At 41.5% G+C, this 18,569-nt stretch overlaps 2 protein-coding genes across 11 annotated transcripts in view; one reads left to right on the forward strand and one right to left on the reverse strand.

Annotated features, from left to right (window-relative positions):
* The window catches only part of Flo2 (flotillin-2), a 151,034-nt gene extending 142,678 nt beyond the window's left edge, over positions 1-8,356 (forward strand). For all 3 annotated transcript variants that reach the window (XM_031982355.2, XM_031982354.2, XM_076365977.1), the window contains one exon: positions 42-8,356. In XM_031982355.2, the coding sequence (XP_031838215.1) occupies positions 42-48 (7 nt within the window). In that variant the 3' untranslated portion in view covers positions 49-8,356. The remainder of the gene's footprint in view (positions 1-41) is intronic.
* Positions 8,357-9,189: 833 nt separating this feature from the next.
* The window catches only part of LOC116429270 (uncharacterized), a 46,063-nt gene continuing 36,683 nt past the window's right edge, over positions 9,190-18,569 (reverse strand). For all 8 annotated transcript variants that reach the window (XM_076365960.1, XM_076365964.1, XM_076365962.1 and 5 more), the window contains one exon: positions 9,190-17,982. In XM_076365960.1, coding sequence (XP_076222075.1) covers positions 17,579-17,982 — 404 coding nt within the window. In that variant the 3' untranslated portion in view covers positions 9,190-17,578. The remainder of the gene's footprint in view (positions 17,983-18,569) is intronic.

Below are 18,569 nucleotides of genomic sequence, written 5' to 3' on the forward strand. Positions count from 1 at the left end.
CAACCGGTAGACCGTCGGCTAATTTCTCTTCTAATTTTCAGGTGTTAGGAAAAATACCAGGGGCTAAGTAATGGCGAACAGAGTAAGACAGACCGGCGACCAGGCGATCAGACATTCGGAATTAGCTGAGGAAAGGAGCAAAACTTTCTACTGCCAAAGGTTTCTCTGCTATTCTATCATCCACTGGTGACACTCCACTTTTTTCTCATTCCCGAATTACTCTACCTCAAACGTAGATGAAACCACGTTGAACACAACCGATCGAATCGGCCGTGTCTCCGCTATAAATACGTTTAACGCATTCAGGACCAGCCGATGCGCGGATCGATCGAATATAATATCCTGACACACGGCCGTGTTACATCTGCGAGCTGCTGCCTAATTTTATTCTACCTTGTCCTGCTGGGGTTCGTTCGAACTAGCGGTCCACCAGCTAGCGATTAACCACTTCGATCGAATCGTTGAGAAAGCAGAACCGCGCGGTCGGCGTATGCGTCGAGAACATTGAAGAGAGAACCATCGAAGACGAAACTCTACGTCCTGAATGTATTAACGACGATCACGTTTGCGACGCTCGCTCCTCGCGTTACACATTGTCACGTAAAACGCACATTGCCTAGTCAATCTCTGTCACCATCGTCCGTGCATAACGTTTTCCGACGCGTTCCATTCTTGCGAGTATCGAGCCGATCCGATCGACGAAGGACTCTTGTCGTCGGCGGTCCGTAACCTCTTCCATTGGCCACAGCTCGTACCGGTCAAGTCGGCGCGTAAGAGGTACAGGTTTCTCTCGGTGTCCTCCGAGTCGATGCTTCGGATGCAATAATTTCTATCCAGTCTTACTATCGAACTTACTAGAGATCAGTGTTTTCAACCACGCCGGTAAGTCCCATCGATCGACAGCCGATCGGTGTCGCACGCGGAATCAAGAACGGATCTTTCGTCGAAGCTTTCGTCGTCGATGTCTCGAACGTTACACCCGAGACGCGACCGCGGTTGGGAGCAAACGAGACCGGAGAAGGAGAGCTAACACGAGGACAAGCAGATAATAACGATCAGCAGCGGTTCACTTGCAAAATTGAAGGAACTTGTGGCAGCGCGACGTAGCCGGGAATCGAATTATGTAGGCGGATGCGCGCCGTCGCATTCGCGTGAGTCTATTGTGATTGAAAACTTTTGATCATTGTGTTCATCATAACGTAAGTAACTTAACAAAGGGAAGAAGGAAAGGAGGAAAGAGAGAGAGCGAGAGAGAGAGAGAGAGAGAGAGAGGGAGAGAAAGGACGAGCGAAAGAGAGAGAGAGAAAGACGGAACGTTTGGACGGAATATTTAGCGACGTGGAAGTCAACCGTCCGTAATTGTTGTACATATTCATAGTAACCTGTGTATAATAGAAGCTGAAGGTATCTGTCTTGCTTGTTAGAACGATACGCGACGGAACGGGCTAATCTAAACAGTCACTGGTGCTCGTTCACTTCGTTTCTTAGCTCTTGAAGTCTTTAGTGAATTATAGTGATACTAGGTAGGGAATAACATGACAAGGCGTTTTTCACCAGTGAACACTGAGAAAAATTGATAGCGATTAGTATCATATTGAAGTTTGGAAATAGTTGCAGTAGCAGCATGTATATTTAGGGCTAATGTTAATATTGTTCTCGAATGAAGTAATGATATTTGTAGAAATGTACGGTTAATGTTGAGCTCTCTATTTCGAATGAAGTTCGTTTGAACCCTTTCACGCCGCTTAATTAATTTATAAATTCGTGATCTTTTATTTTACCGCAAAAGCTGGTACAGCTTAGGACACGTGAAGCAAATGAGCACGAGTGATCCTCGTTCGTCGCGTTCGTATCCGAAATTCTCTCGTTTGACCACGCATCGGAAAACTAACCACATTACCGACAAGTATATTACTATTCCAAACCGGAGAAAGTGCCAATTTGTAAATACAATATCGTCTCGCCGCCGTAGCAAAAGAATATAATATTTATACCGCATTACGAGCATTCCGTTGTATCGCACTTTATTATTATGTTAACAGTGCTTGCATCAAGCTGACCTTAACACAGTATTTATGAGTTTGTTCGGTGAATACTTGGACACGGAAGCCTTCCGCTTTCTGAACTTTACGGTTTTAATAAAAACACACATTTCTGTTAATCGGTTCACACCGAGTTATTCCGCTATGATTCTGTCAGTAATTTTTAGAGAGTAAATCTACATACATTGCGTAATTACTGCTTTGCAATTTAACACTGTATCTTTCAACTTTCGGTAGTTTTTTTATGATATCTTAATATGATAAATAATAAAATAAGTAGATTAAAATTAGTTGGAAGATCTGTGGCTTTGTATCATGGTGGATGCAAACCATCGCTTGAGAAGCAAATTATCATTTATACTTTATATAATGAAGTGTCAATATTCAGCTAGTAAATGCAACACTTTTCTTTGTCGCTTTCATATGTTTGTAAATTTACTCTTTATATATCCTGCATTGCAGTAATACCGAACATTTAAAAATCAGCTGTATATTTAATGCAATGGATTGAAGACTATTACAGATACTTTTAATATTATTTATATACAGTAAATTCTACTCGAAACAGTTACTATAATTTTTTCAGTTATATGAAATTGTAATGTTAGTGAAAAGAGACTAATGAAATATTTTTCATCCCATTCTACTTTGAATATTTTATGACACTGATAATATGAGGTCTTCAAACCAGTGCATAGGAAGCAAATTCTTACTCTTTCCTTTGCAAACTGTCATATATATACATATACATATATCTATTAAATACTGAAAAGGGAAGTGCAAGAACATAAAATTGTCAGCCATTAAAGATACGTCTTCCCCTCCAACATGAGAAACAGAAGCGAAAGAAAGGTGAGAGTATAGTACATTTAGATCAGTACAAAAGAAAAAAGAAATGATAAGTGAGAACTAATTTCAAAGGGAGATTATATTCAAAGCGATCGTTGAAAGTGGTCATAATCTGTAACTACAAGGTCTATGTCCACATAATATTTTTAATAATAAGAAGAAGTCGAAGCTGTAGATGTCGATTGTATTAAAGTAGAAAGATCTATTGCTCTTCAGCAGATACACATTACATAAGATGTGTTCGAATGAATTTTTAGTGAAACCTAAAAGCTGTGCAATCTATTCTGGAAAAATAGTCGGAAAAATGAAACACGATTGTTGGCTTTCGAATACTTGATTCTAAAAGTACGTCTATGAACAAAGTTAAGCACAAATTATTTTAAATACTGCGTGAAAAATACTACGACCACTTTCTTAGACATACACGGTTTGTCCCAAAACCAATTTTGCTTAAAACGTCGATGATCTTTATTACAGTTCATTGAAACTGACTTCTCTTCCGTTCAAAAAGAACATTGCATACAATTATACAGAATCCAACGTCCTTGAAATTTTTGTTCGATCTATCTTACAATAAATATCTTTCCATCTCTAATTTAAAAATGCAAATACGAAAGAACAGTTCAATATAATTTGATACCTTCAAAAAACTAAAGTCGGACCCGTCCGCCATCTTGTTAACCCTTTGCCCCTAACCCCTTGAAATTCAGAAAGGTTTGGGACAAACGGTGCATCTTACAGATACCTTACGAAATAGTAAGTTTATTTTTTACCAGAAAGAAGAGAATAGTATTTTCGACTGACTTTTTTCCGTCGAGGAATCCGGCATGTCGCAAATAGTCTATTTTATTCGGATCTTGTTTAAGCTACTTTTAGCGATGTTTAGCGCACCCCTTCCGATGGGTAGTCAACGCGAGAACGCGTTCTGTCGAGTTTCTATTAACGTCTTCGAGAATCTTCTTTCTTTCGGAACCGTAGATGACCAGAGCGTTCAGGTTCTTGCCGTTGTAAAAAATGAGAAGGCGAAGAAAGGGAAATTTTGGAGAGTGACAAAGAATTGACGTCCACGCGCTTTACGGAAAGATCGTCTAACGCCGATCGAAATCAGTTTATCGTTCGTTTCGGATTTCTATTCGCGACCGATGGTGAACCGATTGCGACCATTAACACATTCGGATGGGCTCGGCCATGGAACTAATTAATATTATAGTGGAACACTGCCACGATTAGCGAAAAGGCCTGCTTACTGGATAATCATGGGACGTCGTCATGATTATTAAACAATCCTGCAGGTCTCACGACCAATTAGCGATCATCGTACTATTAATTGATAAAGAGTTAGCGTAGGCCAAGCGATTCGTCGATGAAACTTTCTGTTCGCAAAATCCTTGATTGATCGACTGATTTCATCCAAATTACACGGAAACGTCGAGATTCCCGTTAGGATCCGCAATCTAGTACAGCAGGTGCCAAAGATGTAACTCCGAGAAAATTCGTTACCGTCCTGAATGTGTTAAAATATGTTGTTTACCGTGGAGGAAGTGAACAGTATAAGAATAAGGGTTCGGCTCTCGAACATTCGACGAAGCTCGAAGCTTGTTCCGTGAAACGAAATAATCACACATATATTTTTTCGACACTTCCGTTCGAACCGATTGAATATTTATCTCCGACGAACAGGAAAAGATATCCCGATCGTGTCGCCGTCACTCGGTGAACCGTTTGCCGTGGGTTTTTATATATTTACATTGATATTATTATTCAGCGGTAACGATAAGCAGCTCTTATTTGCAATTTCGAATAGTTTCGAATGTTAATCTAAGATTATTCCGACCGCGAACGCCTGATTTTTCATTGTACACGGTGTCCGAGATATTCCCGAGAATATCGGTCCGCAGGAATTTCGATCGCAAAACGATCGAGGATTAATAGTTCGAGTATCGTTTGAAACGTTTCTCCTTCACAGGCAATTGTGATTTTGTATCTAATACTTTTCCGTCTTTCATCATCGACGCATGCATAGAGATTGACGTCCGGTTCTGAAACTTTCAGAAATTCGTTCGCGGTGGAGTGTAATTGAACTTCGACTCTTGAATTCTTGTTTCCCATTGACAAGCGTTTAGAAGGAATTTGCATAAATTCTGCGAACTTCAATTACGACTCGCTGGGAATTTTTCATTCCATTCCCGGGGACAATCTCGTCAGGTTTTTATTTTTAAAAATATTACGGGAGAACGAAGTGAGATGTTGCGTTGCGTAAAGTAAAGAATCTTCGTTTAAATGAGAAAAAAATCGAATGGAGATAATTGGATCATTCGAGACTAATGAATAAAGACGAGCCGTCTTTTGTTCGGTTTTCTATTGAAAGTTGATCGATTCAAGAGGAATCACTTTTCGATTCATTTCAAATGCTTCACTGTATATGCATGTATATATATATACATATATTCTGTGGCGGATCGTTTCGTTAATGTTTTAACTAACATCGCAAGTATCTTTCTAACAAAAGAACGGTTATAAGAACCGTAAAATATTGCTTTTATGAGAAATAATTATTGTTTATTCGCTAACTAATGGACTCGTAAGATTAGTTATTCGATTGTACTCGATTACGTTAAAACGATTGACATAATAACGCATCTCTTAAAATTGTTATATAAGCATTAGGTTATTGTACATGAAATGGCAAACTTTTGTGGGAACTTTGGGCGATGTTTATCTGTTCTAACAACTTTGGGGAACGACTCCTTGTACATTCAAATTAGTGCAATTCTAAATTTCAGTTTAAACGATCGTAAACCTAAATGGAAGAAACGAACATGTCTGTACGTAAATAAATCACTGGCTAATCCTTCTTTAAACAAATTACGTGGAGTCATAATTTCGTATTAAAATATACAATCTTCTATTCAATAGAAACTCTATTAATTTCTACTGATGAAATGATGAAAAGATAAGTACATTATAGATCATTGGCCGATTTTCTCGATACTTTCGAAGCAACCTGCAGCCGGACGTGCTGATTCACGGAGACGCCATTTCTTGTGCAACAATTTAATAAATTAATACGTAAAACTAATACATCTTGGCTTTTAACCTATAACACTCACCGTACACACCTTGTACTTCGAATCTAACAATGTAATTGAGCCAAAGGAAATGGAAGAGAATTCGAACGCGCAGTTGCGAGGGATTTTATTTTCCGTTTCTTTTCCCATAGTCGTATGGAGTGCCATACAAGTCCAGACGAGAGTACCTTTTCGACAAAGAGATATATTTTCGATGTTTTATTATATTTTCTGTTGTTTTATTGTATTATTATTAAGTGCACCAATGGGTAATCTACATTTTTCACGGTACCGATATTGCTTATCGTTATTTGATGTTCTAATGAGTCTCGGCAGATTATATTGACTTGTTTAATCGAAATAAAAATTGAATCTCGCAGTTAGAAAAAATGTGTCTCTTCTGAAGCGTTGCAATCATCGACGTGCTCTTTTAAAAAAAGACTTCTTTGTTGGACAGTGATTTTGCATCCGTTAATGATAATATATTCTGAACAAATTAATATACTTAAGGTATATTAATTATTCTAAAATATTAATTACTCATTTGGGACATTAAATTATGCTTTTAACATTAGAAGAGACAGTATTCTCATTAGTATTGTCCACTTTGGATACTTGAATAAAATATATACTCATAGTACTATTTTTATTATTATTATTATATTATTTATTATTAACTAATAATCATTCTGATATAGAATAGAATGTAATAAAATGCTTTATTTTTGCTTATACTTTCTTATAGTTACTCTAACAATGATGAATTTAGGATAACAATGTCATTTTCAAATGGCAGTCGTGAATATAATGAAATAATATTTTAATCCGTATCTCTTTATTTTGAAACATCCGCCACTCAATTATTATATTATATTTTATCTTAAAAAAAAAAATAATCATTTTATCATGCACCCGATGTAGTGCCTCTTTTAAAGAAAATGTTGAATTACTCATCGATGCACGAAACATTTTTATTTGCACATGTTTTTATTTTAAGGTCATTCTATTATTATTATTATCATCATCGTCATCATCATCGTTATTATTATTATCGTACACTGTTAATTCTACGTTTGTAAACGAGTCACGACCGAGAACCATACATGTAGAAGGATACGCGAACGGAGTGAAATTCGGGTTGCCCTCGTTCGGACAGAAAATGTTGTATTAGTGTTACATGATTCATGCGAAATGTTGTTCAAATTTCGTCTGTATTAGATTATTAACCGCGATTAGTAGCTTGTAATCACTGCGAGATTGAAGCTCATGGATTCGTCGTTACGGTCAACTTTTCATCCGTTCACCGATCTTAACTTTTCGATCTCCTCATCGACTGCTAAAATATTTTTACATTGAATTACGTCTATAGAAAATAGAAAATTTCAGGAATTTCTCGAATCACTGATTGATTGCCAAACCTCTATGGTCATTAACTTGACAGAATTCATTATATGTTTACTCGAAGCTTGTTTCCTAAACAGCTCGTGGTTCTATTGCGAGTTATTGTTTATATATGATGACATTGTTAAAGCTCGTTGGAAAATGAAGATATTTTCAAGGAATATTTCAATTGAAAGATCGCAATGGCGGATTGACCGTAGCAACGAGATCCGTGAGTTCGATCTAAAAGTCGCAAGAATGCGTGGGTGTGCCATCGTTCAGAAGTAATTGAGAATTGTAAATCTTCGCGAGACTCATAGCTGTACATACGTCTTGTGCACGTGTGTGTATGTAATATACACTGCTGATCGAAAGTATGAGACCAGAATTATTTTCGAATCGCGTGATAAAGCCCGCGTGCGGTCAGTGCCGTTATTATTCTAATAACAATTGATTGATCGGTAATCATCGATTGTCGAGCCTCGATCGAACTTCTCCGGAGTATTACTCGTGATCATTGGCGAGGAGGAATGGTCTCATACGCGTACGCTTGGCGCAAGCGAGATGGAAAACGCGAAGATCCTCGGGAAACAAGAATACCTGTGAAACCGACCAAACCGAGGGAAACACGTTCAGGGGAAAGGGGAGATCGTGGGACGCGGTTATAGATGAAAGGGAAAGAAAAGAAAAGGAAAAGAAAAGAAAAACGGTGTAAACAAAGCGAACGATGTTCAAGATTCTAGTTAGAAATTCAAAATTTACCGTCGCGTCTAGAGAAGAATGAAGTCTAGTCTTTTGTAAACGATGAACCCGAGAATATTGTATATTTTGAGAACTACTAAGCTAGAGATGTCTGAACGCGTAGATAGAGGACAATATTAATGATCGTGTCATACTTTACTCTGATTGAAAGTAATGAAATATACAGATACACACACGGAGGATACACAACATACACATACACCACTTAATGTGAATTAGTGCATATTTTTAATAAATGGATCATGAAACTGACAATTCCTTGATCATCCACCGCCGGAGTGCGTCTTTACTTGAATACTTTCATCTTTCCCAACGAAATTAAATCCAGTCTCCTCTTCTTTGTTCAGCTTCCTTCGCAGAGTCGCCTTTTCTCCTGTATCACCCTGAAAACTTCATCTTATTTGCACGCTTCTCATTTATTTCGTTCCTTTCGTATTTCTCAATGTTGACCGTTCACTTCCCCCTGAAAAATTAACATATTTTCTTCTACAGCACAACACGGTTCCAAAAACCAGAAGCTTCTGGAAACATCTACCGTCGATCGAATTTACAGTCCCTCTCTAACGTCGCGCTTGCAACCCTCTTAGCGTCTCGTGGCACAAAGATGCAAGCTGAAAACAACGTTCGTCCGCGCTCTTGAGAATCCCGCTGAACTTCCCAAGCTTCGCGACGTTACGGAGGAAACATCCTACTACCGTTCAATGTAAATATCCCTCCAATTCAAATAATCAAACGCTTGTCAAACGAATCGCGTGAGAATGATTGACTCGTCGAGAGCTGTTCCGAGAACCAATTCTACAGCCCTCGACTTCCATGCAATTTCTTTGTTATTTTCATTCAGGTAAGTTATTCGTCGATTATATTCGTCGCGTCGGACAAAAACCGATTGCGAAATGATACCAAACTTTCAGCCGACTGCGTGAACGCGTAAAATCGATCTCCGAGTCGCGACAGCGCGAAGCGGCCGCTCCCGGCCGCCATTTTCCATTCGACGAGGACGCTCGGCCATCTTGAACCGATCGCGCCGACATTCGAGGTCCCGCGCGGCGATGTTTCGAAAGGCAGATGCAAAGAGAGGCAACCCAGCAAACGTTCCACGCTTACGTTTTTATTGTAATAGATTGTATTGAAATTTGTCGCATTCTTTTGAAAACAAAAAGTGTTGTTCGCGCGCGCGGCGGCGGCGAACCGCCGCTTCGTTTCGTACGGTTTCTTTTGTTTCTCTCCCGTAAGTTCTCTACCCCCCTGCCCCTGCTCCTCCAATCACCTCCACATTCCCCGTTTCATACAGTTTTCAATGCACAACAAGTTGTTCGAAGATTCGTGAGATATACCGTACAATTCATACACCAGCGATGGCGTATAACAAAATTCGACATAGACTACAACAACAACAACACTCTTACTGGATCGCTCGAACACGCTTAATGTTTTTTTTTTCTGTTTTTTCCTTCCTCGTCGCATGGTCACCGCCCATTCACACAAGAGAAATACAATCTACAGGCTCTATCACGAGTAGATATATATATACACGACGGCGAGCGTCGTTAAAAGAAAAGAAAGTTCGTACCCCGTTACAATCATTCGATACTTCTCGCCTGTCGCCGCTCTCGTTCTCTCTCTATCTCTCTATCTCTCGCTATTCGTATTCCTCACACTTTTGTTCCTCGTACTCGATATCGTTACACCCCGTGATTCTCTCGTTTTCTACCCCCCTCCCTCCGCCCCAGGTGATCTCACACTTTCTTTACTTTTTCTCGCTGCCACGCACGCTCTCGATCATTCTGCTCGCACGCACACACACACACTCTCTCTCTCTCTCCCATTCTCTCCCTCCCACGCGCAAATTCTATGTACAATTACATTCCCCTTACGGTTCCTCTTCTTTTTAGGATGTTAGTAAATAATAATTAGCATCGTACGTCTACGCTGTAAACAGTTTAACAGTTTTTTTTGTTTCTTAAACGCTACAGTGCTAAGTAATTTCAATTAATTACTTATATCACATTGTTCATGTACACATAATAATTCCCCGCGCGTGTTTCGTCGAATCATATACTTTCTCTCCGCCCTCGCCGATCGATCGTCCGCCGTTTCCTTCCCGCCGACCGGCGAACATTATGTACAAAAAAGAGAGAAAAGAACAAAAGAGAAGACAAGGGGAAGAAATGATAACAACGAAAACGGATATCTTCCTCGCATCTTTGTTTCGGTAGTCGCCATTTTGTACCAGTCCTTCGACAGCGAACGCGACCGCGTCTCCCCGCGATTCGCGATTTAAGTCGTCTCCTTTTTGTCTCGGCTGAACGCAAACCGGACGATTCGAAAGACGAACGAACCGAACTCGTTCGCCGATTCCTTTTGAATCTCGAGCCGAAGCAGTAAACCGACCGAACAGTTCGCGGATTTCGCTTTAGATCTCTCAGAGTCGATCTCGCAACAGTCGCGAATCGTTCTTTCCGAAGTTCGCGAAGCTATTTGAAGCCAATTAAACCCGGCGCACGATTTGCGATCAGCAAACTCGAATTGACGGTGATCCTCCTCCGTTTGCCACTCTTCCTCCTACGGTCTCGCGTCTGTTTCACGATTATGCAGCTTAAGAATGCCCCCGACATCTAGTACGACTATTTACATCCATTGCACGACCTCAGGATCGGATTAACTTACAGGAAATAAAGAAGAACAGAGAAAAGTGCCGAATTTCAGTTCGAGAGAGCCCGATGGATCTGCGTTTAGTCAGGTTTGCAAGGAGGGAACGAAATGACTAGTGCGCGCACGCGCTGAGTTGAATTTTCTCCGGCACTTTCTGCGGCCGAGCGAAATTACAAGAGAATATTGAGTTTTCTGTCATTCGAAGATCGATGGTTCTCGCTACGCTCGAAATACGCGCGAATCTGAAGACGCATTCCCTCGATAGACGATCGAGCCGGGCCGCGACCGGCGAATGGACGACCGCTCTGTCCGAACCCGGCTCGAAGGAAAGCGTGCTCGATATGTTTTCGTCAAGCATCATTGAGCTCGGTCAATGGAAAAACATACACGAAGAACGGAAACCGATGGATACAGCAGTGCTTCGAAAATCGCTCCAGTCGCTCGTCGAGCAAGCTTCGTTCGATGGAAATACTCGTCGCCAATGGCGGCCATTTTGGAGCGTACTGTTCCGACTACCAACGCAACGCGAACATCATGCTTCTCGCTTCACCGCGGAACTCTATGCATTCGTGGTGTATATAAAAAGTTACAAAAATTCTAGAATACTAAATTTCATTGAAATTTCGTGGCTTTTTTTTGAATTTTCTCAAAGTATTCACGAAGGCTGAGAGGATCTTTCGATTTCGATTTCATCGGATTTACCTATAAAAGTGTAAACTCGCATAAAGTTCCGCGGTACGTTGTTTACTTTCACCGATTTTCTTTTGTGACAACTGTAACGTTACATTTGGACAATTTTCGGTTACGTTTGTGTCATTAGGCCAACAAGACGTCCACGCGCTGACGGAAGTTAAGAGGCGTGATAACGTGTATTTCTCTCTAACTTTGTACAGCGAGACTCGGGCATTCCTTGAATTTTGATTATAGCGACGTGCCGCGCGCGGGCAGCGAGAGGATGCGAGTACAAAATGCAGAATGAAATGTTTTCGTTGGATGCCTGGTTCCCGGGGAAAAACCAGCCGAAAAATTCTCGAACGAGAACACTTGATCCTTCGTTTCCTAAATTACCGAACTCTCTCTTAACTCTCGTCGGCGTGGCGTGCACTGTTCTGAGCATGTTGGAAAATTGTCCAAATGCAATCGTGTTCGAACACGGAGAGGAACGAGGACATTTTGTTCGACAGCTCGCGGATGCCGATGAACCCTTTCGACTGAATTGCTCCAAAGAAATCGTAATTACCGTTCTCGCCGGTGAATCGGCACGCAACGTTTTCGAATTGGAAGCAATTCCGGACTACGGAAGCTGCTCGAACGCGCACGCGATTTTCGAAGCATCGCTCTATCGGTTCGAAGAGATGCGAACGATCGACGCCTCAGAAGCATTCGTATCTGCGTTGTACAAGCCGCAGAAAGAAAACGTGAAAAAGTCACCGTAGCTATCGGACTAAGAAGCAGTGTCGCAAATGATAAGCAATGATCGTGAAAAGTGAAAGGTAGCTCGTAGTACGTCCAAAAAGGGGTGGTGATTCTTTGTCAACGAGTTTTCGGAACGAAAACCTTCGGGATTGTCGAGTACGCGTATAATTCAGGTAATGAACATTTGACATTGAACGTTAACGATTAAAATGAACCACTTGAGGCTGTCGTATCAATCAAAGTCGCTAATTCTACGTTATCTCGACTTGTTTCTCTAATAGACCACTCGAAAGTCTACCTGAAAGACAGAGGACCGACAGATTGCAGCGAAAAGGTACAGCAGGGAACAAAAGTATTCGTACAGTCGAAATAAGCGCATGAGAAAACTACATTTATAACATATATATATATTATAAATATTTGTATTTATGTATATTTATAATATATATATATTAGTAGGTGTTTGCATCTGCCTATACACTGGCTCCAAAAAGTTTCTGCATGCAGCACTTCAGCTTTGTTTAAAACGGAACGCATAAACGGAAATAAATGCTCGTACAGTTTTCTATAATAATATACTGTTCGATATTGGTAATAGATTTAATGTGTATTCAACAACGTTACGAGGACATCGAGTGTAGGCGAGAACGATGTAAAGGAAATCATTGATATGCAGAAACATCGCAGGAGGTGTGATCGTGAAGTTCCTTAATTTTCTTTGCTGATGAACAGTCGTTTTCTATTTGGCATACAAAAACTTCCCAGAGACATCCTATGCGATTCTGTACTGTACATAAACTTTCCTAACAACAAATCCGAATACAATGTAACTATAAGGTAGCCGATTTTTTACAAAAAGTGGAACAGTATATCGTCTCACCGAGTAAAGTTTAATAGACATTGCACGTCGTGTTTATACCTAGCAGTATCCGAGAACTTACTTGACTCCGTATTCTACGATAACTTATCTTTAACGTCACTGACGATATTAAAGTTAACCAAGCTGTACAAAATGCTAACCGTAACATTAAGAATATTCCATTGACACCGTTCGAATGCTTTAGTCGTCGATTACTTGAATCATTCGTACTATACAAAATAAGAAAGCCTAAATTATAGAAGTTTATGTACAATATTATTAGTGTATTACGATTAATATTGACAAATTAGATCCTGCGGTACGCTCACTGTACAAATACCTTTGCCTGTCGCTGCAGAGACGTTTCAGTGAAGACAGTTAAATAAATCTTCAATGGCCTTGAGCAATCAATTCATTTTCTTTCGATTACAGTAATGGTCACCGAGTGCGTACATAGCCGGAGACCGTCCAGCGTTCGGTTCGTTTTAAAAAAACAAGCCTCGTACGAAAAACTCTTTGATACACTTTTGACACTCTCGAGGGATCCCCTCTGCTCCACCGCGGACTGCATGTTCCGTTCGATCGCACAGCATACTTTGCGCGTTCACCGAGACTACTGATTCAGTAGCGTTGCTAATCGAGATATCTACTAATTTAGTAGTACTATTGTCGCTAAAGTTTATCGTTCGTCGTGCTCGATCCATTCCACGCGGAACTCGCGACAGTTCCATAAATTCCAGCTCGAACGCACGCGACTGCAAGTGTATAGCTTCATACCTTTTTTCTCTTTTTATTGCTTAACGTGTTTTGTCTCTCTGTTTCGAAAACGAACTTGTTGCTGTCGCGTCGTCGACACGACGCGTCGCACGGACCGATTCCACGCGCTGCTCGAAGCAACGGGGGGATCACGCAGTCGAGCGACCGTGCAGCTCGGTGTACGTCGGCGGACACACCGGTGCACGGATTCGAGTCAGCCGAGCGATAAAAATATTTCTATATTAAATACACAGCGTTTCTTTCGTCACCGACGCTCCTCGTTCCAGAGGACCGACCCCGGAACCACCCGTGATCCCCCGATTACAGCGAGCCGCTTGACCGTCGTTCGAGTCGGCTTTGAAACTTCAGTCTAATGATTCTAGGGCGACGTTCCGTCGAACTAAGGTGACGTTTCCATTGGCATCGGAAGATACGAAGTTCTACGATGTTCCGGGCGTGTCGTTTCACAGGAAATATAAAAAAGGAAAAAAAGAAGAAGAAGAAAACGACGAAAGAAAAACGATATTGCTCTCCGCTAACCAATAACTTAATAAAATCTTCGACGAATTTGTTGATAGACCTAAAGACACAGCGTTCGCGCGTATTACATACATAACACGTCAGCCCAACTGACAGACCGAGCCTTCGATTAAATAATTTAAAAAATACAAAAAAGAAAACAAGGTATACGTGTATGCATACGCAGATACAAATAATAATAATACTAGTGTACAAATTGTGATATTTCAAAGAGACCGTTAATATGTCACATGCACTCTCACACACGCACGTTTGTAAAAAAAAAAGAAAAAGAAAAAGAAACAGATTTACACGTCAACGCTTGCACCGCGTATCAGGATCTTCTTTTTCCCGTTTCAGCGTCGTTCGCGGATTCGACAGTTTTCTTTCTCGTTTAGGTACTCGAACAGTGCTTCGATACAAAAATAATATATCCGTGACCTTTCCCCCCGTATTTTTAGGCATTCCCGATGCTGCTGATAAGAAACTTAATCTGCTCTTACAGATCCTCTTTTTTCGGAAATTATAATTCGAGTGATGCATCGGAGCGTATGCTGTTCGCAAATATTTGGTCAAACTTTATAAACAATTTCTGAATATCTGTAGACTTCAAAACTAGCGAATTTCATCTTACAAACTTGTTCACTAAATCAATTTTTATCCACGATCCTAGCTCCCGTAAAATAATCTAGAAAAATGTGAGTGTGATAAAATCATTGAATTTCACAATGTCCACTGGCGAAGCGTAATAAATTTTGACCAAACGGTTTGAGGATACTCGGTAATTGCTGACACGATACAATTCGTGAAAGAGTTACACTGACTTTTCTTTGGATTCGGAAAAAAGAAACAAGAAATGTAAGAAATCATTGGCGACGTTACGTGTTGCAGAAGTGCATGGAAAATCGTTTAAAAAATATCATAGACTTTTCGTCGAGAGAGAGCTTACTTCGCACAACTGCACTGAGTCTTTCTTCCTGAAATATTAAAACATGGAATCTCGAACGACGCGGTATCAGAATTTCGTGGACTTGAACCGTTAGACAAACTTCTCATCGAAACATTCGAATTATTCCCGGCCTGCGCCAATGTTTTACAGTACGTTGACATGTTTCGTTATCAATTTCCACGACGAGAACGCATTGTTCGCGATGATTATACGGCTTTCAAGCGCCACGCGTTACCGTCTTCCTCCGATCCGGCGAATGAAGCGACAGCTGAACATCTCCGAATTCAATTTTAACTTTAATTCCAATTCGGAATATAAAAAACAATCACAAGTAGCAGAATCAATCGAATACAACGCGTAATCGATCTATCCGCTTAATAAAATCACAAAGTTAGCTCCCGATTTCAACGTTGCGCGTCAGCTAACCGTTCCGCCATCTTGAAAGAACAAACGTTTTTAAACGTTGCACGCGCAACTATTACGAGCGGTGCGTTTCTTCGGGAGAAAACAATTTTCCACGACTCGTAACAAAAACTGTCGGCGTAAAAAAAATCATCGTTCCAGTGTATGCTCAGAGTTTCCCAAGACAACCCATTCATTTCAGTTAACGGTCTCCGTATCGAGTATATCAAATGAAAGCTCGAAACAATAATGTCACAAGAAGAAACATCGATATTCACTTTCGCGAGGAAAGTGATTTAAAATAGTACGGTAAACGAATACGCGTATACAAGTAGTTCCGGTTCTCTTTTTTGCTTATCACCGTTCCCCGACGCGTGTACCAATGTTTCAGGAAACGAACTACCTCTAAACCGTACGCGTCATGTTACTCGTGTAATTTCATTCTTTTTTTCAAGTCACAGCTCAGCGTCATTGAAATGAACCCGATAAAGGTATCAGAATGAACACATTCAGGATAACAAGAAATTCCCACCGACAAAATCATAATCAGACACACCTCTTCGTTACCGAAACGATTTTTGTCATTAACAATTATTTCCTTAACGTTCTCTCTCTTTTAACAAGAATAATATGTTACTTTTTTCCTCTTTTTCGTGAAATCCCTGCAACGAGTCGTGCTGCCCTGAATGCATTCAACGGCCGAGTCGAACGCACGGCGCGTGCTCAATTATATTTGTAAAATAAATATAAGCGAATAAATACTCGAGCACGACGAGTGCGTTCCCCGGCGTGTTCTCGGCGAAACGAAGGTTCGAAATTCGTATGACCCATGTAATTTCCCGAAAGTAAACGCAGGCGTATGATAAAGTTCATTAATAATCGTTTTTCTCCACAGCCACTGTATACGTTAATTTAAAAAAGAAAGAAAAGAAAAGAAAAGAAGAGAGAAGAAAAGAAAAGAAAAACAAAAAAGAAAAAGAAAAGAACAAGCATATACCATTCATTCAATTCCAAGATTCCGATAAATTTCGAAAACATCTAATAAACCGATCTTATCATACGAATTCTTTAATTTAACATCACTCTAAACACAGTCATTATTTGTTTCCTTCCTCCCGAACTTTTGCCGAACTTCCCCGATTGCAACAAGGTACCGAGAAAATAGTACGGGGTCGCGTCGCGAGTCCTCCCGGTCAATTTACAGGATCGCGAGTATTACACAATATTAAACGTATCAACATTCTACGTAAAACCAATCCTTGAACAATATGCTTGCGCAGGAACCTCGTTCTATCAAGAATTTCGTGCACTCGTAAAAGGAACATTTCCGAATCGATCGCGTCCGAACCGGACAATTCCTAAAACTGCGCGGTGCTCCGGATGAAATTTAGAATTCCGAAAAACTCGACGTTTCGTTTACTCGTCAGCTGCCTGTTCTCGCGACGGTCGAGCGTTCGCCGGCCAGCTCGACGTCTCCGTTCAGGGTACCATGAGCAATCGCGCAAGTCGGGCAAGGGGTTCCCAACGCCGTCTCGGTCGGCTCACTCTTCGGAAGAGCGCGAAAACCGTCGAATTGAACATGATCGAAAGGAGAACGCAAAGTTGAACGTCTCGAAAATAGAAAACTCTCGTTCGATGTGGGGAGCGTCTCGCGGCGAGTGTCCTCCGCGCTGGTTCGCGTCCGCTCCGTGTCCGCCGGAAAGCTCCGCGATCGCGTCCGTCCGAGCCGCGATTGACCCCTCGACCCCTCCTCCTCGGCCCGACGCCGGCACGTCCGTCCTTTTCACGCGGCCGCCGGTTCGACTCGCGTCGAGGACGCCGAACGGCGAAACGAGCCGCCGCGGCCTCCGTTGGCCCGCGCTGAGACCTCGCGCCCACGTGGCATAGTCTTTCCTCAAACGAATTTCAGCTTCCGTTGATTCTGTCAGACGGTCGAGTGCGTGGTCGACGAGGGTTGCGTGCTGGAGGCGGTCGTCGACTGCGCCGTCGTCGAGGTCGACGGCGAACTGACCACCACCACCGGCTTCACCAGGGTGGTGGTGTTGATGTACTGGGCGTTCACGATCGGCATCTGCGCCACCGACTTCAGGATCGGCGTGGTGATCATCTTCCCGGCGAGGCTCGACGGCGCCAGGATGTGAGCGGTCACCTGGCTCCCCTGCGAGACGACGGTCATCGGCGTCACGATCGGCGTCAGCCCGGACAGCGGCGTGTGCGAGCCGACGATGTGAGCTATACCCTCTGTGGACGGAGCGTTCTGCATCACTGTGGAGCCTGGCTTGCCTGTTGCCGTTTGCAGCGACACACCTGCGTGGCTCAGCGTCAATCCTGCAACCCGCAACAACAAACGCGTCACTATGGTGGCTCGGCAACGGTTCGCCGGAATTTATTTAGATTCTCCGGACGTGAGTATTCGTCGGAGACAACTCGGGATTCGATTGTTATAGTGACGCGTTGTGCGATGACTCGATACTGCATGATTTCAAACTATTTATTCGATGAACACGAAAACGACTAACTGGTGAGGAACGACACTGCACTTGGATAACGTTGGATAAGTGTTCGAACAGCCAGAGATCATCGCGCAGTTTCCTTTTTTCATATTAATTAAGGATTTGATATATAATTCAGCTTTATCTGCTGAAGCTCTTGTATATTTCAAAGAATCTTCGTTCGCAAAGGGTTAATAAGCTCTCGGAGTTTCTATAGAACGTTTTGATGAGTGGAATGTAATTTGGAAAAATGATTTATTAAAATCTACTAACTATCCGAGAATTTTACGCGACGTGAAAAAATAAAATTAGAATGTCAGTCATTTTCAAAACGATTGCGTTATAAGGGTGTCCGAATCGTTCTGCTTAAGTATGAAATTATTTTAATCTCGCACCATAGCATTCCAGAAACGCACAATAGGT

This window comes from Nomia melanderi, chromosome 3, assembly GCF_051020985.1.
Source record: "Nomia melanderi isolate GNS246 chromosome 3, iyNomMela1, whole genome shotgun sequence".
NCBI classification, from domain to species: Eukaryota; Metazoa; Arthropoda; class Insecta; order Hymenoptera; family Halictidae; genus Nomia; species Nomia melanderi.